We start from the raw sequence: 25,051 nt of genomic DNA, 5'->3' as shown, positions 1-25,051 counted from the left end.
AGCTTGTGGGTTGAAAAAAAAATGTATGGAGAAGTGTGTTTTTCTTATTGATGAATGTTAAATAACGTTTATTTATATAAATTTAATAAAAATATTTTAAATAATTTTTCATTTTATTTATAAAATAAAAAAAACATTTTTGCCTATTTTGTCTCTATGTATTATAGTATATTTCTATGTTGATTAAATATCGAAAATCAAGCCTTGTTATATTCTATTCTATCACAAATCTTATTTATGGTCTAATTATTAACTAAATTAGCACATACGAAGTCAAGCCATCGGTAAAATAACAAAAATTTTAGTAAAAATATAAACATACCGATCCAAGGACAAACTTTTTTAAGTTTCTTCACTGTTTTGACGGACTATAAATTAATTTAAAAAAAAGCAAATTGGTCAAAAAATTTGACCGATATATCGATATTTTTTCGCGATACCAATATTGATATTTTTTTAAATATCGATGTATCGATATATCAATATTTTCTTTCAATTTCGACATCCCTATAATACGACACTTTGACAGTTTATGTACCTTGGAGAACCGGAACATAAAATGGCGGACCGGCCACAGTATTTTGATTTGGTATAAATAAGTAAGGTGCGTTGGACGGACCATTATTTTCCAAATAAAAACTAACTTTTAATGTCGGCATGCAGGGATACAAATTTTACAAATACTAGAATATGTATACTTATGACAATGTTAAATGTAACTACAAAGTCTACAAAAGAGAATTTACATATATTTTGTTTAATGTCAAGATGTTCCTTATCGAAAATAACCATTTTAAACCCACTACTCGTAAAGTAGAAAATGGGCACATCTATCTAAAGTTTCTAAAGAAATGTATTTTTATGGTATGAGGAAAAAACACAAACATTACATAATCTATACATCTATACATATCTATCCATATAAATAAAATTGGAGTGTCTGTTTGTAATTTTAAAATAACCGTTTTTTACTAGGTACATGCATATGAATATTTATAAGGTACCTACTTACACCAAAATAACAATTTTTAGAATTTTTGTGTCTGTATGTCTGTCTGTTTGTTCCGGCTAATCTCCGAAATGGCTGGACCGATTTTGACGGGACTTCTATTGGCAGATAGCTGATGTAATAAGGAGTCTTCCAAAAAGGAGGAGGTTATATTTTATTTTTTTCATATTTGTTAGCGGACTATCCATCTTTGTTATTATACTATGTTGACGCGGACGAAGTCGCGGGCAACAGGTAGTATGTCATATTTTTCGTAACCTTCTAATAATTTTAAATAACAATACAACGTTGCCATAACGACGTTGACAAGACGCCATAGCAACATCTCGATTTTGATACGATTTTGTTCCGGAATTCCTACGCGTTACAATGACATCAAAAACGAAATCGAAATCAGACTCGTATCAAGTTGATATCAGTTTCGGGAGTAAGGCATCAGTTTCGGGAGTAAGGCACCTGCTCACATCTTTCACTTTAACTCTGACGCTGGCAACTCCTAAATGGGGAGGCTTACGCCAAAAGAAGAAGAAGAAAATCTTTAACCCTGTATAGATGAAAAAAAACTGTCAACGTCAAGTGTCAACAAAACTGACTTTCTTTTGATGGTTGAATTTGGTCGGATGTTGCGGTTTGCTGCCAAAACCGACATGTCTTCTTTAAATTTAAATCTTTTAGTGTGTACTGTGCTATGTGTCCTAGTTTCTTCAAATACGCAAACAGTTCATAGACGTTTTGAATATAAATACTCATTTAAGCCCCCATATTTAGCCCAAAAAGATGGATCGGTGCCTTTCTGGGAATACGGTGGAAGTAAGTATTTTTCTATGTATTTATTTGCTATGCAATTGTTGTAAGTCCTAAATTAGTTATTTGTAAGACAGTAGGACTTCAGTTTTCGCCTTTTCAGTAATATTTTATCTTATGAATTAGTAAAATAGGTTCTTGTTGCGATTTTATGCCTATGACAGCGACACGTCAGTGAAATCTGTCAAGTCCGACAGAGATAAAATATGTGTAAACGCGTAGGTGCGAGGGGGATAGCAAGTGGTATATTTCTTGTTTAGTTCCACCGTCCACGACATCACCCGTGAGTCGTGGTTCAAAGTAAAACTGAAATTATAAGCATATTTGCCACATTTACGCGGAAATAAACGGTTATATTAACAGATTTAATGCTCCTGAGTGTATAATTCTATTTTATATTTTCTTTGTTGAAATCAATATCACAGAAATTGTTTATCAATAATACAGAATACCCAGGGAAAAACACTGGGTGTTAATGAAATTTTATTCATCAAGCCCCATGCGGTCACCGGTTACCAGACACAATAGAAATTCTATTGTGTCTCGTTTTTCCACGATTGACGGGTTAAAATGAAAAACCATCATTTTTGAAGATATTTAAAGGATATAAATTGCACATATTGTACTAGACATGACATACGGTTCCATGTTAGAATTTATAGGCCCAAATTTATTCCATGGGAAAGGGTCCATAATTATATTTAATAATAGGTATATTATTACATGCAAATTTCATAAAAATGGACTTTGTAGTTTTAATAAAAAAAATTAAAACTACAAAGTCGAAATCAAAAAGACATAACAACATGGATTATGTTGAACAGTTAAATGAGCAAAACTTAAGTAGTTTAAAATTAAAAATGTCAAAACAAATAAGCATTGTATTTATTGTTTCACACATATTTAGTACAATCAACAGAAGCTTTAAAAGTATTGCAATGTGAATTTAAACACTGCTTTAACTTGAAGATATCAATATGTTGCTTATATTACATAGGTAAGAATATTGTGCTTATGTATGCTCCAATGACATAAGCTGACAAAGTAAATTGTTAAATAATCTGATAAATGCTGACTGAGGTATATGGTATGATTGACCCACATTTTATAATTATTATCATAATGATCACTGTTTTAATTTGTAAGCTACTTTATGGCATATTTTAATTTCATAGGGTAAATAATATTAGTTTATCTTTGTTTCTCAAAGAAAATTAAACTCAAGTATGCCATAGTACTCTATTTCATGTAACTGTTATATCTTATTTTGTATGCAATTCATTATAAACATAGCAGATGTTTTATAATTAAGATGGTTAAAGTCAACTAGCAGGTAGAATAACAATTATTAAGATGCAAAACTATAGTTTTCATATTAAAATATATTTTTACTTTCTTGAATGTTGCATTATACCTAGATAGGATGATGATAATTTCAAGTACCATCACAAGAAGCCAGCAGAATGTTGTAAAAAATATAATTATCAATACTTAGGTTATTTGGTTGATATCATTTACATGTTCATAATGTATAATCTTTACAACTTTATTGATATTTATTTTGAGTATTTCATATTTGCATGATTCTCATATTTAATTAATGTTAATGTAGTCTTAGACGATTATGCTTTCGGATTTTTATATTAATATATTATATTTCTGATAATTTTTCAAGTGTTATTTTTTTAACTACAAAATAGTGGTGGATTCCACTTTCATTGTTTTCAGAAATAAATTATTGTCTTGGATCTTAAAATAAAGACTCAGTCTTGGATCAATTCATAGTGCCAATGTCTGTCTTCCCGTCTTTACCTATTATTTATTATATTATCATTATTAGTTTACTGTATGCAATATGCATATTATTATTGATACAGAGAGTATAATGCTGTTATATAAAGAGTGTCGAGATAGGTTGAGACGTAACTATAACCTAAATTCTCAACTCTCAAAGTATTAAGTTTTAATTTTTTTTCTTGATTGAGGACAGTAAAAATTATGTTTAGTTTATCCAAAAAATAATTACATGGAAACACCTCCACAAGTGTATCTACTACAATAATGTCAATGATTTTTGATGTAGAAACAATAACCATTAAATTTCGTGGTTCCATCAAAAATTTCGCTATGCCACATAGTAATTTAATTCAGAATCGATGAAATAATATTATTGTGCGAGGTGGTTATTTTAAGCTATTACCAATCGCTATCTTATCATATCTTTATTGTAGCTGGATGGTTTCTTAATAGTTTTTTATTGATTGGTAGATTATTATCAGATCAGTAGGCATAAGCTTCCTACAAATGTTTTTTTTGCAGTTTATTAATATAATTTACGTACATATTAAAAGCGTCGCCACTCGACTTAGCAAAAGTAGTGTTGGACGACCTGCAGCACGGTGGACCGACGATTTAAAGAAAGGCTATGGCAGCGGATGGATGAGGGCTGCCCAAGATCGGGATGGTTGGCTCTCATTGGGGGAGGCCTATGTTCAGCAGCAGATGGCAACAGGCTGATGATGATGAAACTAATAATAATAATAAAAAAACAAATTTTCAGATGCCATCGCGTCAGGCGAGAGCGTGCGTCTAGCGCCGTCGCTCCGCAGCCAGAAGGGCGCGATATGGACCAAGAACCCCATCAACTTCGACTGGTGGGAGGTCGACGTCATGTTCAAGATCTCCGGTCGCGGCAGGATCGGTGCTGATGGACTGGTGTGTTATTTAATATGGTCAAACGATCTAAAAAAATCGCCTGATGGTAAACAATTATAACAATCGTTCATGGACAGTAAACATACATTTTTAAGAAACGATCTAATAGCATTTAATAAAAAACAACAATCCATTTTTAATTTGACAACATACTTCAACTATAAACAAAAGAGTATAATTCGTACGTATAGACTTGTCACTCAAAAATATGGTAGTGTGCACATTGTAGTGTGTGTAATATTTTATTTGTAAAAAAAATGTATGATAAAAGCATAATTTCAAAATAATATTAGCTTGATGCACTCCTTCACCATATAAACTATAAATGTGCAAAATTTCATTCACCTACGTTTCCGCATTTTTCGTCAAAAGGGATCCAAAGTTTTTCGCTCACAGTAACATAAATATTTGCTCTCAGGCGTTCTGGTACACGACGCAACGCGGCGAATACACGGGCGACGTGTTCGGCTCGTCGGACCGCTGGAACGGCCTCGGCGTCATCTTCGACTCCTTCGATAACGACAACAAACACAACAACCCCTACATCATGGCCGTCGTCAACGATGGCACCAAGAGCTTCGATCATAAGAGGTGAGTACCAGCTCTGGATTTATAGGCAATATAGGCCATGGCCTAAGGGCGGCAGAGTCCTAGGATGGAGGCAGATTTCGTACATTCATAGGGGCGGCGAAAATTTAAGTGGCCTATACTCATAAAAATATAAATCCGACCCTGGTGAGTTCGATATTATTATTGTCCGTTCAAAATTCAAATAGCTGCTTAGACTATTCGTATTGTGGCTGCCGCAACATACTATACCATAATTGCAATAAGGTGCAAACCTGCTATACTTTCAAGACTGTTAAATGTTAGTTAAAAGCAAACATAATATCTTATGGCCATCTACAGGAGCCTCTACAGGAGCTGCAAATAAGTCAGAGGCTCCTTAGAGAGCTTGCGTTTACTTGTTTGAAAGTCCAAACTGGTAAGGGTTTGCACCTAGTTATTTCCTAACTTGATTTTATGATTCTAAACTCAATGAAAAAAGAGGTTATTTCACAAACATGTTTATTAATTTACTAACTCCATGTCTAATTCCAATTTTAAAGGTAATCAGTTCCGCTTTGATATACTCGAGAGTCGAGATGTAAAGTAATAATAACAAAGTGCGGTAAAATCTTTTATTGATATCAAAGTTAACAACAAAACTGACCTACAGAATGTTCAAAGACATGTTATCGCGCTGTTGCGTGCAGGTATGCTTATTTTATAATATTATGTAAACTTTCTGGACTGTTTACTTAAATATTATTGTTTTGTCATACTGTAACAAGGTCATCTTAAATACACATACTTTTGGACATAATCTATAAATAAAAAACTCAAAGGTGACTGACTGACTGATTGACATAGTGATCTATCAACGCACAGCCCAAACCACTGGACGGATCGGGCTGAAATTTGGCATGCAGGTAGATGTTATAACGTAGGCATCCGCTAAGAAAGGATTTTGATAAATTCCAACCCCAAGGGGTTCTAATATGGGATGAAAGTTTGTATATAATAATACTTCTAAACCGAGCGAAGCCACGGGCAAAAGCTTGTAAATTGTAATATTATAAATGCGAAAGTTTGTCTGTCTGTTACCTCTTCACGCCCAAACCGCTGGACCGATTTTGCTGAAAAACGAGATGGAGATACTTTGAATCCCGGGAAAGGACATAGGATACTTTTTGTCCCAAAAAATGTACGGTTCCCGCGCGATAAACGAGTTTTGGCGCAACAGAGTTGCGGGCGTCGTCTAGTATAATCTAATGATTCACACACATTCGGGCAGAAAATTAATAATTTTTATAACTACTGTTAGATTATATTTAAAACATTTAACCGTTTTGGTGTTACGAAGAAGAGAAACACGTATAGCTAGTCTATTTGCAGTAGAGCGATGGCTATACGAAAGTCAGACAACCGATATGTCATTTTTTAATTACCCTATAAAATATCTACATGAAAAGTCAAAATATTCTGATGACCTCTGTGGCTCAGTGGTGAGCGCGTCGGTAGCTCAAGCCGGAGGTCGCGGGTTCGAATCCCGCCGACGGAACAAAGAGTTTTCAAAGTTCCCGGGTCTGGATGTGTATTAAATATGTGTATGATATAATAAAAAATCTTAAATATGTGTATAGTATAAAAGTATTAAATATATTTCCGTTGTTTGGTACCTGTAACACAAGTCCTTTAGGTACTTAGCACGGGGCCAGACTGACGTGGTGTGAAGCGTCCATAGATATTATTATTATTATTATTATTATTATTATTAATTAATAATAATCTGTATGTTTAGTGACGGGTCGACGCAGCTGCTGTCGGGCTGCCTGCGCGACTTCCGCAACAAGCCGTACCCGACGCGCGCCCGCATCGAATACTACCTCAACACCCTCACAGTATACTTCCACAACGGTATGTACTGCAACCACAATTAATGTTAAATGAGGATAACTGCTGAATGCTGATTTATACTGATACGGCATTGAGCGTTAATGTTACTGAATTCTAGCGCTGGATTCAGCGACATTATCGCTTTATCGCAATGTCCAGCATATAGCAATCATACTCACAGATATAAAAAGAAATTATAGGTGCCGCTTGCCCGTGAGGCCATGTCGTCAGCTTCTCATACAACTACAAATCAGAACATAATCTTAATCTTATATATAAAATTCTCATGTCGCAATGTTCGTTCACATACTCCTCCGAAATGGCTTGACCGATTCTCATGAAATTTTCTGAGAAGATTGAGTAGGTCTGAGAATCGGCCAACATCTATTTTTCATACCAAAAATTATTTATATGGCAAAACAATGTTTGCCGGGACAGCTAGTGTCAATATAGATGTTAACTTTGCCGTATAATAAAACTGCATGCGACTGACACTTTTGGCCACGCCCTTTAATCTATCTCTTATTTATATAACAGCATCGCTACTGCATGATAGTGGTGGAGGATATTTAGTGACTGAAGTGTTTACTATATCTATAATATTCGAGCCGTGCTAACATCTTTAATGTCGTGCAGGTCTGACGAACAACGAGGCGGACTACGAGCTGTGTTTCCGCGCTGAGAACGTGGTGCTGCCGCGCGGCGGTTACCTGGGGCTGTCGGCGGCGACGGGCGGGCTCGCCGACGACCACGACGTTGTGCACCTGCTCACCACCTCGCTGCATACCACGCAGCAGCCCGGTATGTACTTATATATAATATACAGGGTGCAATTAAACCTTCATGCCAAATTTTGATATATTGATCCTTGTTAAAAATAAAAATACTCGTATTTTTTCTTTTATAATCACTCAGTACTAAAATGTTGAGGAATAGCTTCCGAAAGTTATCCTAAAAAGCACTACAATTAATGGACACGACCCGTCGCCCGCGCGTGATGTGACCCCGCGCGCGCGCCTCTCCCCGCGCTACCCCCTCTCATTCCCCCGCGCCGCGAGTGACCGTTCTGCAACGATTTTAAATAGGATAAAATATGCCATTGAAAAAAAATAACACCCAAATTTTTTTCGTTAAATGGACTCTCCTAGTGATACCTAAGCCCTGAAAAAATTTGGCAGGAAGGTTTAATTGCACCCTGTATGTATGTATATCATATACATACAATATAAGAAGTTACAAGGTAAGAAGGTCTTGGGGTTGTAGCTTACTTGTGGAGTTCATTAGTGTACTTTTGGCGAGCGGCTTTGAGGCGGGATGGTCATGCAGCGAAGACGTGGCTGACACATGACGTGTTAGCATCGTTCTGTGCTTTGTAATCTTTAAGGTGGTTCGTCACGGTCAGCTAGGCACTGCCGCGCCACTAGATGGCGTTAATGTCCTAATAGAGCTTATTTTATTTTTTTTTCAACTAAATAGAACAAATTTTTAGAAAGTAAAGTGTTTACCGGTAATAGCGTAATATTTTTGATGTAACTAACAATACTTAAATAATATTTTAAGTGTTAAAATCGCTTTATTTGTGCATTTAGCATCGGCGAAGCGGCGCGCGAGTGATTCACACACACATACAAAGATTTCATAGTAAACGGAAGCGTTATTAAATTTCGTCTGCTCTGCAAAGCATGATCTGGCCAAATGTGTAAGCGTCTTGGTCTGTACTCTAACGGCGGTTCCCAATATTTGATCTATCTCTGGTTTGGCCCTACTAGAGATAGGAATAACTCACATTAGACATTAGAGACATATATTTTATGTCAATTGTGAGCTATTCCTATCTCTAGTAGGGCAAAACCAGAGATGGATCAAATATTGGGAACGGCCGTTAGGTATCGGGTTCGTGTCGCTAGACCGACATACCGTTTTTGAACTTTTTTTGTTATATTTTTGTAATTTTATGCAAATTACATAATAAGAGATTTTAGTCGTGAAATATAATATAATGTATTTTTGTCCCGAGTTCTAAATAAAAATCAGGTTTTTACTATTGCAGTTATTATTTATTACATTATTGAAAAATAACATTTTACAATAAAATTGTCATTTATAAAAGAATAACCACCACTAAACTACAGAGGCGGTTATTCGAGAAGTAATATAATAATAAATGTGCTACCACAGTGAAACATCTATGCAGTTTTGATTATTTTTTACTTTTCGAAGTACCACCTCTGGCAAAACAGAATTTTTATAAAATGATACCAATTTAGGTAACATGTCCAAAATAAAATTTTCGTCACGCTCGATTTCTAGTACTGTAATATCATGAGCTGGAGAAATATATCCCACAAAATAACATTTCTTCATTTGAGAAACTCGTAGTTGCCCCTGAATCTGTAACAAGAATAGGTAGGTGTAAAAATGTTCAAACAGTAAAATAAAGCACAGCAGGTGATCTCTGTTTACTGCATGCAACAACAGCATGTAATTGGTACTAACCTGATAGTAATAGTTGTGTTTTTTATTTATTTGTAAACTCCCATTGTTGTCAATATACAATGGGAAGTTTTTTCTATCTTTAGCAGCAGCATTCATGTCTTGATTGTTACGAGCCAATGAGGGGAAACATTTAATTTCCAAAATAGACTTTTCTTCTTCTATAACCCCTGAAATTCATTGATTGCAGTAAATAATAATATATTCACAAATGATCTGGACAGAAAAACAATAATTTGAAATGAATTATGCCACATACCATCCGGACTAGCACCCAAAAAGCCAAATTCTTTGTCAATGAAGAGGCCTGCTGGTCGCACGTTTTTTTTCATTTTTTCTGTAAATAATGTCCTTGCCACAGACTCATTGCGTTGACCATACGACATGTCATTGGTCAGAATATTGTTTTTATATAAAATTGTTTTGACATGGTTGTGGCAGGGTGTTGTTGATTTTCGCTTACAGATCTGTAACAGAGGGCAAATTGAGCATAATGTGCTAATTTGTGGTATATTACAAAACTAGAGTATTGCCATTTACCATTCCAAACTGGCTGGCAGTGAGCCTGTTACATCTATGTGTATTATACACATCATTTTCATGTTGCCCAATGGTCAGGTGTTCAATATCTTCAATTTCCTGATCTGTTTTTTGAAACTCTTTAAGTTTTAGAAGACATGCTTCTTTCAGATCTGTCTCTGCAATTGGTTCATTTGCCTCTTGTGCCTTTGGACCATAATTCTGGTCAGGTTTACATTTGGGGACAAAAAGCCGCCTGCGGGTGTAGTTTTTTCGTCTTTCTTGACATTTTCCTTTTTGAGCAATGTATTTTTTTACTGTTTTCCCAGGGCTACATGCTGTGTGGCTTTTCCAAGCGCTTGCATGCCAGTTTTCACCAGCAGTGTGTGAAAGGCCTGAAATAAAAAAGTGTAATATTGAAATAATATAAAGTAAAACTAAGAACTAACTAAGCTTTTCGTGTCTGTTTGTCTCTATATAATATAAATGCTTAGATCTTTAAAACTACACAACGGATTTTGATGCAGTTTTTTTTAGTAGAAAGAGTAGTGATTCAAGAGGAAGGTTTTTATGTATACTTTTACACATGCGATGCCGTGGGCAAAAGCTAGTTGTGTTTATGTTATACATTATTCAATTCTTACCTGCAACATATACTCTGCGTTGATATGAGCCACCTTTGTGCAAATTCAATCTTTTTCCACATATGAATTTGCTCAAGACACTCATAAAGTTTTCCACCACATTTGTTGTGTCATTTGATAGTCGATGGCATTTTGACATGACTGCCTCTTTTGCTGCACAAATGAGAGCCCAAACTGTGGGTGCCTTTGTTTTCAATTCTTGTGAAAGATCTGTGTCCTTTTCATCACTGTTGATGAATCTGCAGTAATACTCTTTGCAATCTTTGTGGCATCCAAATACATGAGAAGGGCCATTGTTTAAATCTTCTCTAAAAGTGTTACGATCACCATGTATTATAATTTTTCGTGCCACAGCAGTAAGTTTTTGCACTTTCGGCTTCAATATTTTTCTGCCAAGTAATGGCAATTTTGTATTTGCCAGAATCTGAAAATGAATACAAATTAATGAAGACATTATATAGTTATTTTATTATATAACATATTATAATGTAAAAAATTAACAAAAAATTATGTTATTTAGCCAAAAAATTTGGCCAGTAGTCTGATAAATTTGCAGGCAATGGCTGTAAAATAATGTTTTTACCTTGTACAATGCACCAGTGTAGTTTTTGATTACATGATTTTTGCACTCAATCTTCTTTATTTGTTGTCCATATGAGACTTTTTCTCTGAGTTGTGCAAAAACTGAAGAGTCTCCATCACCAACAAATTGCAAATATTTAATTCCGTGCATTTCTTGGCTTTTTTGAAACCCTTCTATCAAAATAGTCGACTCCATTCCTGTCGATGGCCCTTCATAATTTCTGAAGCAAGTATGTTCAGGCACTGGCTCATTTGTTTTCTCATAAATATGACAGTGGTAACAGTATTTATTTTTGATGCCTATGAAGAGACATTTTTTCGTCTCTTTACCAATAATGCAGGCCTGTAATATAACAAAAGTTATAAAAAACAATCACAAAAAAAAGAAATACAGGTTATCAACTAAACCAACCAACCATTCCTGATGCAGAACTATAGTCATGGCCATATGATCGCTTAGGCCAGCCACCATCCACATACACAGTCACAAATGGCACACCATCTTCATCAATATGTTGTTTTCCCAAGGCAAGAGCTTTCTCTAATTCACCATTTCTTTTAATTTCTTTGGTTAGGTGGTCCTGCCAGACATCACCTAATATTTTCTCTGTCTTCCGAAACTTGTTAGGTGACATGGTAGGGATGTCCATCAAGTTGGTTATGTGAGCAGATTGGGAGTAATAACTGCCAGCTGTTAATGTTCCCCATACAAAGGCTTTATTGTGTTTGGCTACTATTTCATTGCTGTTCCGGAATTCTTTTAAACAACTGCTACACTTGAAAATAAATATGCTGTTGAAGCCATCTTTCAATTCATTTATAAATAAAATACTGCTTCCTTTACATTGTGATCGGTGTCTCTCCAGTCTGAAAGCCCACTGAAGGACGTGCACTAGGTCCACAATTCTGTTTCCAGAAAGACCAGTCAAATTATCTGGTGAAACATATTCAACAGTCAACTCGTGACTGTTAACAGTGGGATCAATAAGTGGCCAATTTATGTCCAATGGCTTTGCTGCTGTGGTTTCATTTTCAGTTTTCTCCAATTGTTCATATTGAGTATAATTTGCTTCTACATTAAACTTCTTCGATTTGGTGATGTACGTCTTGACAGTGTTGTTCAATCTGTAGTTAGGTATAAAGTATTTTTTGTAATTAGTGGATAAGTAATACTTACTCATGAGGAATTCAAAGTTATTGTCTACATAATATTATGAATTTGATGGTGCACTTACATAGAACTTGAAGAAATGTTTTCTTTTTTGTCATTATCGTCTAATTTCGGTCTTTTACACCACAATTCATTACGACTGCAACAAGTAAAAAAAGGTTAGTTAGGTACCTATACTTTCAAAAACAAAACCTAAGACGATATACTGATTGAACTTTCAATATAATTATAATGAGTAGGTACTTCATGAGTACTGTTAAATCCACAAATCAGTAGGAGAATACTTTCTTACCTTTTTACTTCTCCGTGATGGCGTTTCATTTGTCCACGAACTCGTTTGCGACTTTTTCTTGCACCAGAATATTGGTGATTTTTATAGTCTTTTCGCGAAGTTCGTGGCTCCATTTTATGTCGGTGCACTAACACGAACAGATAACCACTCAACTCAGGAGGTTCAAAGAGTCCAATATCTCACAACACAAAATATAATAGGTAAGGTTAGAGTCACTATCTCGCAGTCACTATCTCACGATTCACTGAACTTTGTAACACTTAGAACGGAGGAGCAGAGCTCGACTCAACGTTATAGCAGTTAATTACAAAGAAATCAATGATATATGGAATTCTGATTAAAACAATGCGTGATGCAGAGCAAACCAGGAACGCCATAATATAAAGTTGACACCGGCGGCCGGCCGGCTGTCCAGTGTTTCCACTATAATGATTTCGTTTCGCCCCAATTCAGATTTCCCCTTTTAGGACTTTTTTTCTTTTTTTATACAGTATTATTTCCCGCTATTTCCCCTTTTATAGTCTTTGGCCTTTTTCTTTCCCTCTGGACCCTAATTTCCTCTCAACATAAATATATATTTAAACGGTTTTTGTATTTCGGCATCATCCGCGATATTTTGCATGCTCAATAGAAACATTTCCCCAAAAAATAACTATAATAACGATATAAAGCTAGATATAATGGTAATTAGTTATAACTATTATTTATAAATATAAATCAAATGGGGCTACGGCCTACGCATAATTATGAAAATGATTAGCATCAAAAGTGCAAAGTTGGCAACACCTTTGTAAAAAGTGGCAGAAAGAAAACAAGCTCCCACGATTACAATTTGAAGATCTAAGTGATCGTCGAGAAGAACGGCAACAGTGTACGGAACGAGCATAGCGAGGCGCGAGCTGGCAACGTAGCCGGACATACAACTAAACTTGTAACTTAGCATACGATACTGTCGGTGTACACTCACACATTAACAAAATTGAACTGAATTTTCGACTGATTTATGCGATTATTATACAATTTTTGTCTAGTAAATATAATTTGCCGCGAATAAACATCATAATAAATGCCAAATTATATAATTTCAGTTTAAGGTTATGCTCCATTCGTCCGTAAATGGAAAAATACTTTACTATGGAAAACGAACCACCTTAAACGATATACATGTACCCAATCTATAGAATTTTGCGAGATAAAATTTGCACACTATAGTTTGTGCGTTATATGATGATATGGGTGACAGTTCTCATGTTCCTTGCTACGGTTTTATTTTTCAAGAAAACAAAAAAAATCGAAATGTAATAAATTATATTTCATCCACCAAAACAAATATTTCCTATAACTGTAAATAAATAAAAATGAAAAGTTGCTAAATGCTAACTTATTAATATAAAATTATAAATATTAACTGTGAAATAGGAGTATAGAATTATTGTTACGAAAATATTTGAAAAATGTCAGATGCATGAAACGGAACCTATGCCGATAGAGATTGACAATGTTGAATCGAAATCAAATCGATGAAAAAGGGCGGCCACCTAAAATCGCCGGCGCCACTCTGAAACGTCAGTGCGAAATCGACAATTTCGATTGCAATTCCTTTACGAAGTGATTCGATATTTTTAAATTATCGAATAATTTTTTAGGTAACTTCCCTACTATTGTCAATTATAATGTGTCACGCATTTCATCTTAAAACGCACAAACTATGATGATTAACCTAATTTGTATCTAATTCATTCGCCTATGTAAATGTTACTATCACGCTCTTATGTTTCGTGTACCTAGTAACTACGTAAGTAAAGACGAGATGGTAATGGATATATTAGAGTGAACTGCCACCATAAATATATTTTGTTTTTACATTTATAGGCGGCCAGCAAATGAGCAGCGATGAACAGCAGAAACTGTCTCAAGAATACCAGGAGTATCAGAAGAAATTGGAGCAACAGAAAGAGGACTACAGGAAAGAGCATCCCGATGAAGTATGTCTTATAGTTTTAGCCATAAATCCTTAAAAAAGGAGTAAGCTATATTTACTATCCATCTCTTTTTGCAGGTGCGTGACAGAGACGGCGAGATGGAGGACTGGTTCGAATCGGACGGCCAGAGGGAGTTGCGGCAGATTTTCCAGGGGCTCGGACAAGTGCAAGACGTTATGAGGGACCTGCACAAGAAAGTTGACGAGGTAATGGTTAAATGAGTAGATTTATAATTTATACTGATAAGCCACAAAATGTATTTCTTGTAAGTGTAATCTTTTGAGAAATAGTCTTGTATTGTATGAAATTAAAGCGTGTATAAAAATAATAATTTAATTCAAAGTTCAGTTTTCGCGCTGTCTCCTATTCTCGGGTCGTATTATTCTTAGTTGTAAATTTAATCTAGGTTCTGGTCTGTCCGTCTGACAAAACGATATTTTTGATGACATTGTAATTTAGACAGTACACACTTATATCAAATTGACTGAATATAATTTGTAATTAGTTAATGTTAACATTTTTCATTTAACGTTTTAGCGCCAACATACTTTACAGCAACATTTATTGTTCGCAGGTGATCGGCAAACAGATGAACTCTCTGTCGATGTTGACGGCGGTGTACAGCCACACGCAGGGTCAGCCGCTGCAGCCCGCGCAGCCGCCGCAACCCGGACAGGTGCAGCAGGTGATTCAATTAATTATAATAAATTATATTACTTAATAGGTATTCCTGTCAAAAAAAAAATTGACAGCTGCAAGGGACACCCGGATGCAAACAAGTTGCTTTCTAGGAGAGAAAAAGAAACAGAGAAACACGCGCACGCCGCACGGCTTACTACTATAGCAAAAAGTAACCCCCTTTCGCAACGCGCGATTAGGAACTTCGTTCAAAATACATGAGCTCCCTCGTACTGAAGGGATCATTTCGTACTTGAATGCTGAATGTGAATTTTCGATATTACATGCTGTAAGGAAATTAATAAAGCATTGTCACAAAAAGTGGTAAAATCAGACCAAAGGAAGGAGACATGAACGGGAACGGCACTATCTTAGTCTTTATGCTTAGTATTTATGTGCATGATGGAAGAGACTGGTCTCCATGACACAGGGACTCCTAGTATGGAGATCAGAGTTTGTGTAGATTAGCGGTAAGTTTCTTTAAGCGAAATAAATATTTGTTTGTTGAAAGTGATATTGTCACCTTCAGGTGTGTGTGCAGACTATATAAGGCCATAATATAGACTTCACTGTAAAAATACACCGAACAGCACCGAAAGTGTTACTTTTGACTTCTATATTATTATTAGAAATGGCACAAATTTGCCCATAGAATAATAAAAAAAGTAACTCTTTTAACACATACACCCTACAGTTTACAGTACGTTTTTTATCGTTACTTAACTATTTAATACTCTGTACCAGCTCCCCGGCATGCCGATAACCCGTCAGGACTGGGACGTGCTCACCGCCAACAACCAGCTCATGATCAACACCATCGCCGAGCTCAAGTGAGTACACGCAACATTAGCTAAACAGACTAACAAAAGTTATAAAATATATCGTTATTATCTTTACTAACGATATATTTTGGTATGGAGAAATGAAATGACATAATATTTTTTAAGCTACTACATAACTTTTTTCTCGGGCTTTGAGCGCAGCAACCGAATCAAAAATTCCGTAACAAACAAAACCTAACACCCCCACTCCGACTGGCACAGGCGGCGTTGCCAGACTCCGCACGGTGTTTATGTGCGTGCGACTATACATATGCGAACTATAATTGCATAAGTTTATAAAAATGCTATGGGAGTAGTATATACGTGGGAGAGCCATGCTTGGGCACGAATGGCCGGCTCGACCGGAGAAATACCACGTTCTCACAGAAAACCGGCGTGAAACGTGAGTTTACCGGAGGCCCAATCCCCTACCCTATTCCCTTCTCTACCCTTCCCTATTCCCTTTCCTTCCCATCCCTACCCTCCGCTATTAAGTATTCTATTCCCTCTTAAAAGGCCGGCAACGCAGCTGCAGCTCTTCTGATGCTGCGAGTGTCCATGGGCGATTGAAGTTGCTTTCCATCAAGTGACCCGTTTGCCCCTTTATTTCATAAAAAAATGCAATTGCTTTGACGTGGCAGTCCCCGAGTGCCACACTGATTTTTTTTATTTTTGTCAATTTTCGATACGTTCCAGGGGCTTCATAATCGACGTGACGCGCAAGTCTGACGCGATCCTGGCGGCGGGCGGCGGCGGCACGGTGCAGGGCACGGTCGTCAACCCGCAGTTCCTCTCCGAAGTGCGCGACAACCTCAGCCAGCTGAAAAACACCCTCGCTGGAGTACAGCAGAGGTATGTCTCATATTTATTGAAGTAAAACTTCTTTACGACTTCTTTACGCACGTTTGGCTTGGGGAGCTGGCAAATGCGTGACGAGAACGTACGAAATATGTGATCGGCGTGCGCTCATCTTCTTCTTTTAATATACCATACATATAGATTATAGATGGAGCTCAAGAGGTTTTACTTCAGTTGTGTGGTCTAAAGCACACTCGTTTGTTTTTCTTACTCTGTGCATAAATCAGGGACCATCCATAAAGTATGTCATACGATTTTCATGATATTTAGACCCCCTGTCAGAAATGGTCACATCGTTTATTAATCTATCGCTGCTTTTCTCTCTCATAGTATCTCGTTTGACGCGTAAGTATGTGAGCTAAATAGCTTTCATGCGTGTGTGATTGAGACAAGCAGCTATATTATACGATAATTTTTCCCTATTAGGCGACCATACTTTAATGTTTCCTTTAACTTAACAACTATACTACTAATCTGATTTCAATTGAAGAAAACGATTCATAATAATAGCCGGGGTAGTGTGGTTTCACTATTTACTTTTTTAAACTAATAATGAAGACGTGAGTGGAAGAACACAATAGCTAACATTTTGTAACATATGGACAATTCAAATTATAAGGGAAAAATGAGTAAATACTCATTTTTCCCTTATAATTTGAATAAACCTTGTAACATATCTACTTCATCACCTGGCTTATATATGTGGCTACACATAAAATGCGCAGTTTTTTTTTATATCAAATCATTTTTCCAGCCTTAAAACCTCCATTTATGCAAAAATAAGGAACTTCGGTCCAAAATCGGCAATTTTTTTACTGCTACTTATCTGGTTCTTCCACTCACGTGTTTAATTGTGGTAATTGTTTCAGGGTGAACATGCCGCAGGCGGCGCCGATGTCGTCGTGTCCGAGCGTGTCGTGCGCCTCCACCGGCATGCTGCTCACGCTGCTCGTTGGTCATCTCATCCTCATGTTCCTATACGCGCTCTACAAGTTAGTATTGTGCTCCTTACTGGACCTCATCGATAGTTAGAAAATTCGATGGCTTCCTTAATGCTAAGTACTCACATACGGTTTGGCTGTTTTGATCGTTTTACTCCAAATCGAGCAACAACCACTGTGCGGACCGCAAAACTGACAGCTCGCTTCGAGCCGGCTCGATGGAATTAAATATGTCAAATATGTCATTTCCTTCGATTCGGAGTAAAACTATCGAGCAAAACCGTATGTGAGTACTTAGCAATAGACGAACGGCACGCGTCGACGGCAGTCGCTGGATTTTTTTCATTGATTTTTCTTGTCGACTCGACGCGTGCTGTCGACAAGTGCTGTTCGTCTGTAAGCGCTCTAAGGTGCAAAGTAAGTTACGTCGCAGCTCTGTCAGCCACGTTGCTTTTGTAAATCAGATGCTAGTCTAGATATTATTGCAAATCTTTATTACAGTTAACGTGTTAATGTGACAGCGTTAACATGTTTTTGAGGCTGATTTTCCTGTCACGCTGACTGCGCGCGCACCGTCAGCGCTGATGGCCCGAGATGTATAAAATTGTAGGAAGCGTTTTCGAATAACGCTTAGCGGTCTGCGCTGATATTTCATACATTTCGATATCGGCGCCGACGGATCGGATCGGCGCGGACCTAGCCTAAAATACCTAAAAAGTAACATTTTTATGTGCGATTAATCTCTATTAAAGACAAGTTACTATCATTTTTTTCAGAGAAAGGAAGGAGGCGCAAGCGAAAAAGTTCTTCTGAGTCCGTAGATGTGTGGACACTACTCACTTGCGGTACATTGTAAGCTCTTCTGCATTTGTTCAACATTCTGTCACAATAATATTGTATAGAGCTCGATTTTCTTTCACTTTTTGATACGTTCACATAATTTTTGAACCAATCATGTTCGTAACTGTTAAGTTATATTTTTTTTAATGCCGTCCAGGTTGGTCCAGACGTTTATGTGAATTTTTTATTTCCAATGTTGATCAACATAATCTACATTATGACTAAGATCAACTCTTCTATGTTAAGTTTTGGGGACAAATAAGTGTATGTTGCATTACAAAATAATTTTTGTTAAAATCATTCCCGCGACCCAAATTTAGCCAAACCTTGCGGCAAAGATTACATAGGGACCGAATTTAATCTAATTCGTATTAAATAATTCTAACATTCAAAGAATGGTTAAAATATAATTTTATTATTGTAAGAAATGTATTGAATTTAAAATGTATTAACTTTGTATATAAAAATTAAAAATGTATGTTTCTGTTAGTCTTCCATCTTTAAAAAACTATGTATCATGCACAACACATTTTTAATGTCATACTAAATGTTCAAGACCTAACATATACATGTCAATATTATATTAGTCGTAGCAACTCTATATATCTATCTAATATTTCGACTGATTTTATTATGTAAAGAGATTTATCTTGTACTAGATAGGTATTGTTTAAGTGTTGTGAAAGTACTAAGTGTAACGGTACATAACTAAACATAGAGTAGAGTGTTAGAGGCGGGGTGCGGGGGGCGAGGCGGGGGGGGGGGGGGGGTTCCACACGGGCGCGTGAGTAGTGTGACGTGTACGGGATGTATGTTTTTGTAAATATAAATGTTTTTTTTTTTAAATATCTGTCTCTAGTAAATTATATTTGTCACATTTTATCGTTTCATTTTCATACCCAAGTTGGTATTATAGTAATTGTAGAGTTGTGTTTCTGAGATATAAAATAGTAGTTTACTGTATTACAATTTTGTCTTCAATATCGTCAGAGAAATTGATGCTAAGGTAGTTGGCGGAAATAGGTTATTTAGTTGGGTTATATCAAACTGGGTCGTAATCTGTCGGGTCGGTTTGAGTTTCGTCATAGCTCGACCAAATTTTATAGGCCCACCATCTACCTTTGATTTCTCTGATACCATAACACCACGTAGTTACTATACAGCTGTCTTTTCAAACGGATAGTATGGGTGGTCGCGCCACTGGAGCTGTGGTATGGTCCTGTACCCTCTGTCATAGCTCCTCAACAGTTCCTTGTCTTCGTCCTGCAGGTGGAAATCAAATATATCGATGTTCTCCTCTATGCGTCTTTTGGTGACCGATTTTGGTATTGGCACTACGCCTAGTTCCACCTGGAGATACAATAGGAATTTTAAAATAACAGTTTTTTGATATGACTATAAATATCACAACTTTACGTGTATCTAGTTTTAACTTTATGTTTATGCCACGCAAAACTTTTTAGACTATTTGGCAAAGATGAAAAGGACATGGGCAGTTTTTATTTTGAAGTAGATCTACATCATTTGGTCGGGGTACGTTATTTCAATGTTAGTAGTGATCTGTATGCTATAGCACGACCAAATAAGTAATAACGCAGGCCCGCGTCAATCAAGTTCTCTGCACACTCATACCAGGTATCTCAACACGAGTTGTGGCACGGTCTTGTGGTATTTCTGAGCGACGGCCACAAGCTGTGGGTCGTCAACTCGCGGCGGCGGCGCGTCCGCCCGCGCCTTGTGCCGGAACAGCGCGCCGAACGGCGTGTAGCCCATCACCGTGATGTTGTGAGACCGACAGTATGACAGCAGCGCCGGCTGCTGCAGGTTTAGGTTCAACTGAAAGGAGTACATGTAGATAGTAATGGGTGAAAAAGTTGTGAGTACATTTTACAGTCCATACTAAAATGATCCAGCTCGTCAAAGACCAATGGGGAAAACCCCAACGTTGCCAACGTTCATTCACCTTAGTTTTTATTTAAAAAATACTTTAATATTTCTGTAATAGGATAGAATTTTCTGTAAAATGAATCCCCAAAAGTGCCAAAAAATAGTGTTTCAATTTAGAAAATTGTTGAGGACTTAAAACACTTTAGTAAAGCAAAGATTTCACGTACTAAGTTCGTGGGATTGCAAAAAAGCTGCCGTGTCTAGTCTAGGTTAAACGTGGATTAATTAATTATTTATTATTAGGTATTATATTTTCAGAAACAATGATTGGCATTACTAGATTGGCAAAAGTAGGCCTAAGTGGTGTTCTGAAGAATAGACCGTTTGGAACACAATGTACTTAATTAAATAAATATTACAACGCCTTGATAGGCCTAGACTGTATTTTATACTAGATGACGGCCTCAACTCCGTTGCGCTAAGATTAGTCTATCGCGCGGGAACTGTACAATTTTCTGGATAAAAAGGACAAAGGATCCCCTACCCTATTCCCTTCCCTACCCTCCCCTATTCCCTTCCCATTCCCACCCTCCCCTATTACCCTATTCCCTCTTAAAAGGCCGGCAACGCACCTGCAGCTCTTCTGATGCTGCGAGTGTCCATGGGCGACGGAAGTTGCTTTCCATCAGGTGACCCGTTTGCTCGTTTGCCCCCTTCTATCATTAAAAAAAAAAAAAGGATACTTTGTAATTTACCGGGACTCAAAGTATACATTACAGCAAAATTTATTCAGCGGTTTGGGCGTGAAGAGGTTACAGACAGACAAAGAGACAGGCACACTTTCGCATTTATAATTTTAGTATGGATATTGACTTTAAACGTAGCTTTAAACTATAATTATATACTATAAGATATTAACTTTACCTCAACTTGCAGGACGGCAGGTTTTTCCAAGCTGTTATTCAGTATTCTCGATATCATGTCCTGGTTGAAGTTGGACAGCCCAATAGACTTGGTCAGTCCCAGCTCCTTCGCTTCCACCATACCGCGCCATGTTTCCAAATAGTCGGTCATGTCGTACGTACCATTTTCCTAAAATAATAAATAAAAAGATATAAATTAAGGAATTTAAAAATCCGAGCAGTAAGCAAGCTAATTATGATTAATAATTATGGCTTATTGTCTGTCAAGAAAGTAAAGAAATTAAAAAGAGGCAACATCGTAGTGTCATCCCTTTCAAATCAATTTAAGAAAAAAGGGATGACATTACGATGTTGCCACTTTTTAATTTCTTCACTTTCATGACGGACTATAGATTATAACATTCTTGATCATAACACATATTAATATTATCAGCTTTTAAACAAAAACATAGATCAAATTTGGGCCACCCGTTTAATAGCTAGAATGCCACGGACAGTAACACACACAAACAGACAGACATAATATAAAAAAAAAAATCCATTAATCCCTGGTTTACGTCATGTGTTGAAAAGAAAATCTTTGGAATAAATTACAGAATATATTCAGATACTTACATATTGTCCCGAGGGCCAGTGTATGAGGTAGAGGTCGACGAAGTCAAGCTGCAGCTTATCCAGCGACGCCCGCAGCGCCGGCACCACCGCTGAGCGAGCGTGGGCGTCATTCCACAACTGAAATAAACGCATAATAAACGTAAGTTCTTAACTATAGAAAGTACACGGCCTAACTCTACCGTCTACCGACCCTAACTTCAACAAATTCTACATATCTGCAGTAAATATGTATGGCTTCGCTGTTACGATACCGTCATGGAGGTGATGCGAATATTTAGTTTCTGATCTTAACTAAGTAACGAAACACCAAGCCAATAGCCATACATATCCTACTATCCTACTAATATAAAGGCGAAAGTTTGTTTGGATTTATGGATGTATGGATGTTTGTTACTCTTTCACGCAAAAACTATTGAACGGATTTTCATGAAACTTTACAATAATATAGCTTATACATCAGAGTAACACATAGGCTACAATTTTAACCGACTTTCAAAATAGGGGAGGTGTTATGTTCGTTTTCTTATGTTCAACGATTACTCCGCCGTTTGTTAACCGATTTCCAAAAAATTTCTTTTGGTATATAGAGTATCATCCCAATTTGGTATTATATTCACAAAAGTGGTGATCTGATGAATAATCTATAAGTAATCGAGGGAATTCCTCAAAATTTATAGGGAAACATGTGGTGACTTCGGTTTCGTGAGAAGTGTGCTAATATGCTACCAACAAGTAAGATTTAGCACCGAGGTATACCTGGTATACCGTGGTTCGGAAGGTGCTGAGAGAACTCCTGATTCTCTATAAATACAAGTTTGAGAGTTTCGGCGTTGTTTTAAGAACGGAAAACATATGCTACTATGCAAATTACATTCATCATCATCATCATCACTACCATATTATACCATTCATCGTCCCATACTTATGACTTATGAGCCTATAATGACCCTGTTATTACTACTACTTTTCATAGTCTTTTAGATCGAGACTCGAGTTTGGCAAGCGATAATTAAAAAATCTATACCTACCTAATATTATAAACCTGAAGAGTATGTTTGCTTGAACGCGTTAATCTCAGGTCCGATTTAAAAACTTATTTCAATGTTAGATAGCTCATTTATCGAGTAAGACTTAGAGAAGTATAGGCTATATATTATCACGCTAAGACTAATACGACCGAAGAAACTCAGGAAAATGTGGGAAATACGGGGGAAATATTAGAAATTACGAACTACTGGAGCAGTTTTTATGGCAATATTAAGCACAGATCTAGAGTAGACCAAGTGAAGGGAGTAGGGACATAAGCAATTTTTATGGGAAAATGTACGGTTTCCGTAAAATTCCTAATTTACGCGGGCGAAGCCGCGCGGGACATCTACTTTATTGATATACAGAATTTGTTGCAGTTATTGTCAGTAGAGTTACGCCGTGTGGATTCAGAAGTTTGGCTCTACATGAGATGATATCTTTTTCACAGTAAAAACCTTAGGGGAAGCCAGCCCAAAGTGGCCATAGGAGGCAAAGTGGCCACCCTTAATATTTCGGTTATTTGTGAAGGCAGTGCGACGTTTCCGCTCTTACGCATTGTGAACATCCCGGCCCGCCCCGCGCAGTGACGCGGGAGCGGTTGGGGAAGGCTCGCGCTTGTTGTGACTAAAACATTAGAATTGCACGTTTTATTAAAAAAATGCAAGGTAAATTCTTCCTGTTTTCATTTTTTTTTTGTATGTTTGAATGCTTCTGTTGTCCCGGTGTCGTTTCTTATCTATTAAGCTTTATGTATATTGTTTTTATTCTTGAGTATGATAAAAAATGTGAGAGAAAACTATGTTTAAAACAGAACAGGACCCCTATCATTAACTTTGTCAAAACCTGAGCTAATCCGTGCAGGTATGTAAACAGTTGTAAAGTGAGTGGTTCTGTTTCGGTATCATTTGCACTTTAACTTCTGAATGGTTTTAACCTGTAATATTTGTCTCTGAACTGGATTAAGAAATGTCAAACACGAACGTCAAATTTGACTAACGGAATTGTTTTTTTTTTTTAGGAATTGAAATGGCTTAGCCATAACGACTAACGGAAAAATTGTAAATCAAGATGAAAATATAGTTTAAAAAAAGATTGATATTTTTTATTATAAAATATACTATTTTCTAATATATAACGTGGTCAATGTAGGAATAGTTACTTTTGCACCGATTTATTGTATTTAAAGGTAATTATTATAAATGTGTAAATGGTTTTATTTATATTTTTTGGTATTTTATAAGCCCTTTATGAAAACACTGAGAAAATAACACTCCTTCATGTTTATATTATCACAAGCATGGCGATCTAGAGGAGAAAGAATTCTCTGACATTGGCAACTAACTGAGTCGGCAATTAAAAAAGAGAAGAAGAAGGAGACAAAAAAAAAAGATAATTAGATATTGTTATTAAGTTTATAGAGATTATGTTTTAAGCAAGAAATTGATAAGTTTATTATATCCTATACCTATTTGATACCTACGCTAAATAATCTACCATGAAAAAGTCTTAGAAATGCATCAAACTTGTGGATTACAATTACATGCATTACAACAGAGTTGATGTCATGAGTTGAACATAGTTTGTTGAACTTGAACTCATTCTTGAACACCTACGTTTTTTTGAGCTTTCAAATAGGTATTATTGTAACATAAACAGGCAATTTATAAGTTTAATAATCCCCTTTTCGTGCCTTGTAAGGCATTTTACATTATTAGTACTGTGTACGCTGAACCAAATATTTTTCAGGATAAAGGATGATTGCTAACACTGAGATACTATAAGTACTACATTTTATAATAAAGAATTGCA

The 25,051-nt window shown here is 36.5% G+C and overlaps 3 protein-coding genes across 3 annotated transcripts in view; 1 reads left to right on the top strand and 2 right to left on the bottom strand.

Moving 5' to 3' along the window:
* The first annotated feature begins 1,606 nt into the window (after positions 1-1,606).
* On the top strand, positions 1,607-19,200 carry LOC121740030 (protein ERGIC-53). Its single transcript, XM_042132725.1, has 12 exons — positions 1,607-1,819; positions 4,374-4,528; positions 4,947-5,119; positions 6,873-6,988; positions 7,604-7,768; positions 14,541-14,653; positions 14,728-14,856; positions 15,225-15,335; positions 16,073-16,158; positions 16,846-17,001; positions 17,877-17,999; positions 18,725-19,200. The coding sequence occupies exons 1-12, from the start codon at positions 1,612-1,614 to the stop codon at positions 18,759-18,761; spliced, it is 1,572 nt and encodes a 523-aa protein (XP_041988659.1). The 5' UTR covers positions 1,607-1,611; the 3' UTR covers positions 18,762-19,200.
* LOC121740029 lies at positions 9,080-13,027 on the bottom strand. The gene is made up of 9 exons (XM_042132724.1): positions 12,669-13,027; positions 12,441-12,515; positions 11,622-12,330; positions 11,207-11,548; positions 10,624-11,047; positions 10,001-10,374; positions 9,720-9,927; positions 9,464-9,630; positions 9,080-9,358 (listed from the first exon to the last, which is right to left on the bottom strand). The coding sequence occupies exons 1-9, from the start codon at positions 12,779-12,781 to the stop codon at positions 9,137-9,139; spliced, it is 2,634 nt and encodes an 877-aa protein (XP_041988658.1). The 5' UTR covers positions 12,782-13,027; the 3' UTR covers positions 9,080-9,136.
* A 532-nt stretch (positions 19,201-19,732) lies between the features above and the next one.
* The window catches only part of LOC121736511, a 41,425-nt gene continuing 36,106 nt past the window's right edge, over positions 19,733-25,051 (bottom strand). The window contains exons 11-14 of the mRNA XM_042127753.1: positions 22,214-22,330; positions 21,600-21,767; positions 20,421-20,624; positions 19,733-20,138 (exon numbers count right to left, since the gene is read on the bottom strand). Of these exons, the coding sequence (XP_041983687.1) occupies positions 19,944-20,138; positions 20,421-20,624; positions 21,600-21,767; positions 22,214-22,330 (684 nt within the window). The 3' untranslated portion in view covers positions 19,733-19,943. The remainder of the gene's footprint in view (positions 20,139-20,420; positions 20,625-21,599; positions 21,768-22,213; positions 22,331-25,051) is intronic.

This window comes from Aricia agestis, chromosome 2 (assembly GCF_905147365.1).
Source record: "Aricia agestis chromosome 2, ilAriAges1.1, whole genome shotgun sequence".
Lineage (NCBI taxonomy): Eukaryota > Metazoa > Arthropoda > Insecta > Lepidoptera > Lycaenidae > Aricia > Aricia agestis.
Note: the sequence above shows the minus strand (reverse complement) of the source record. Positions and strands in the feature narration are given on the sequence as shown.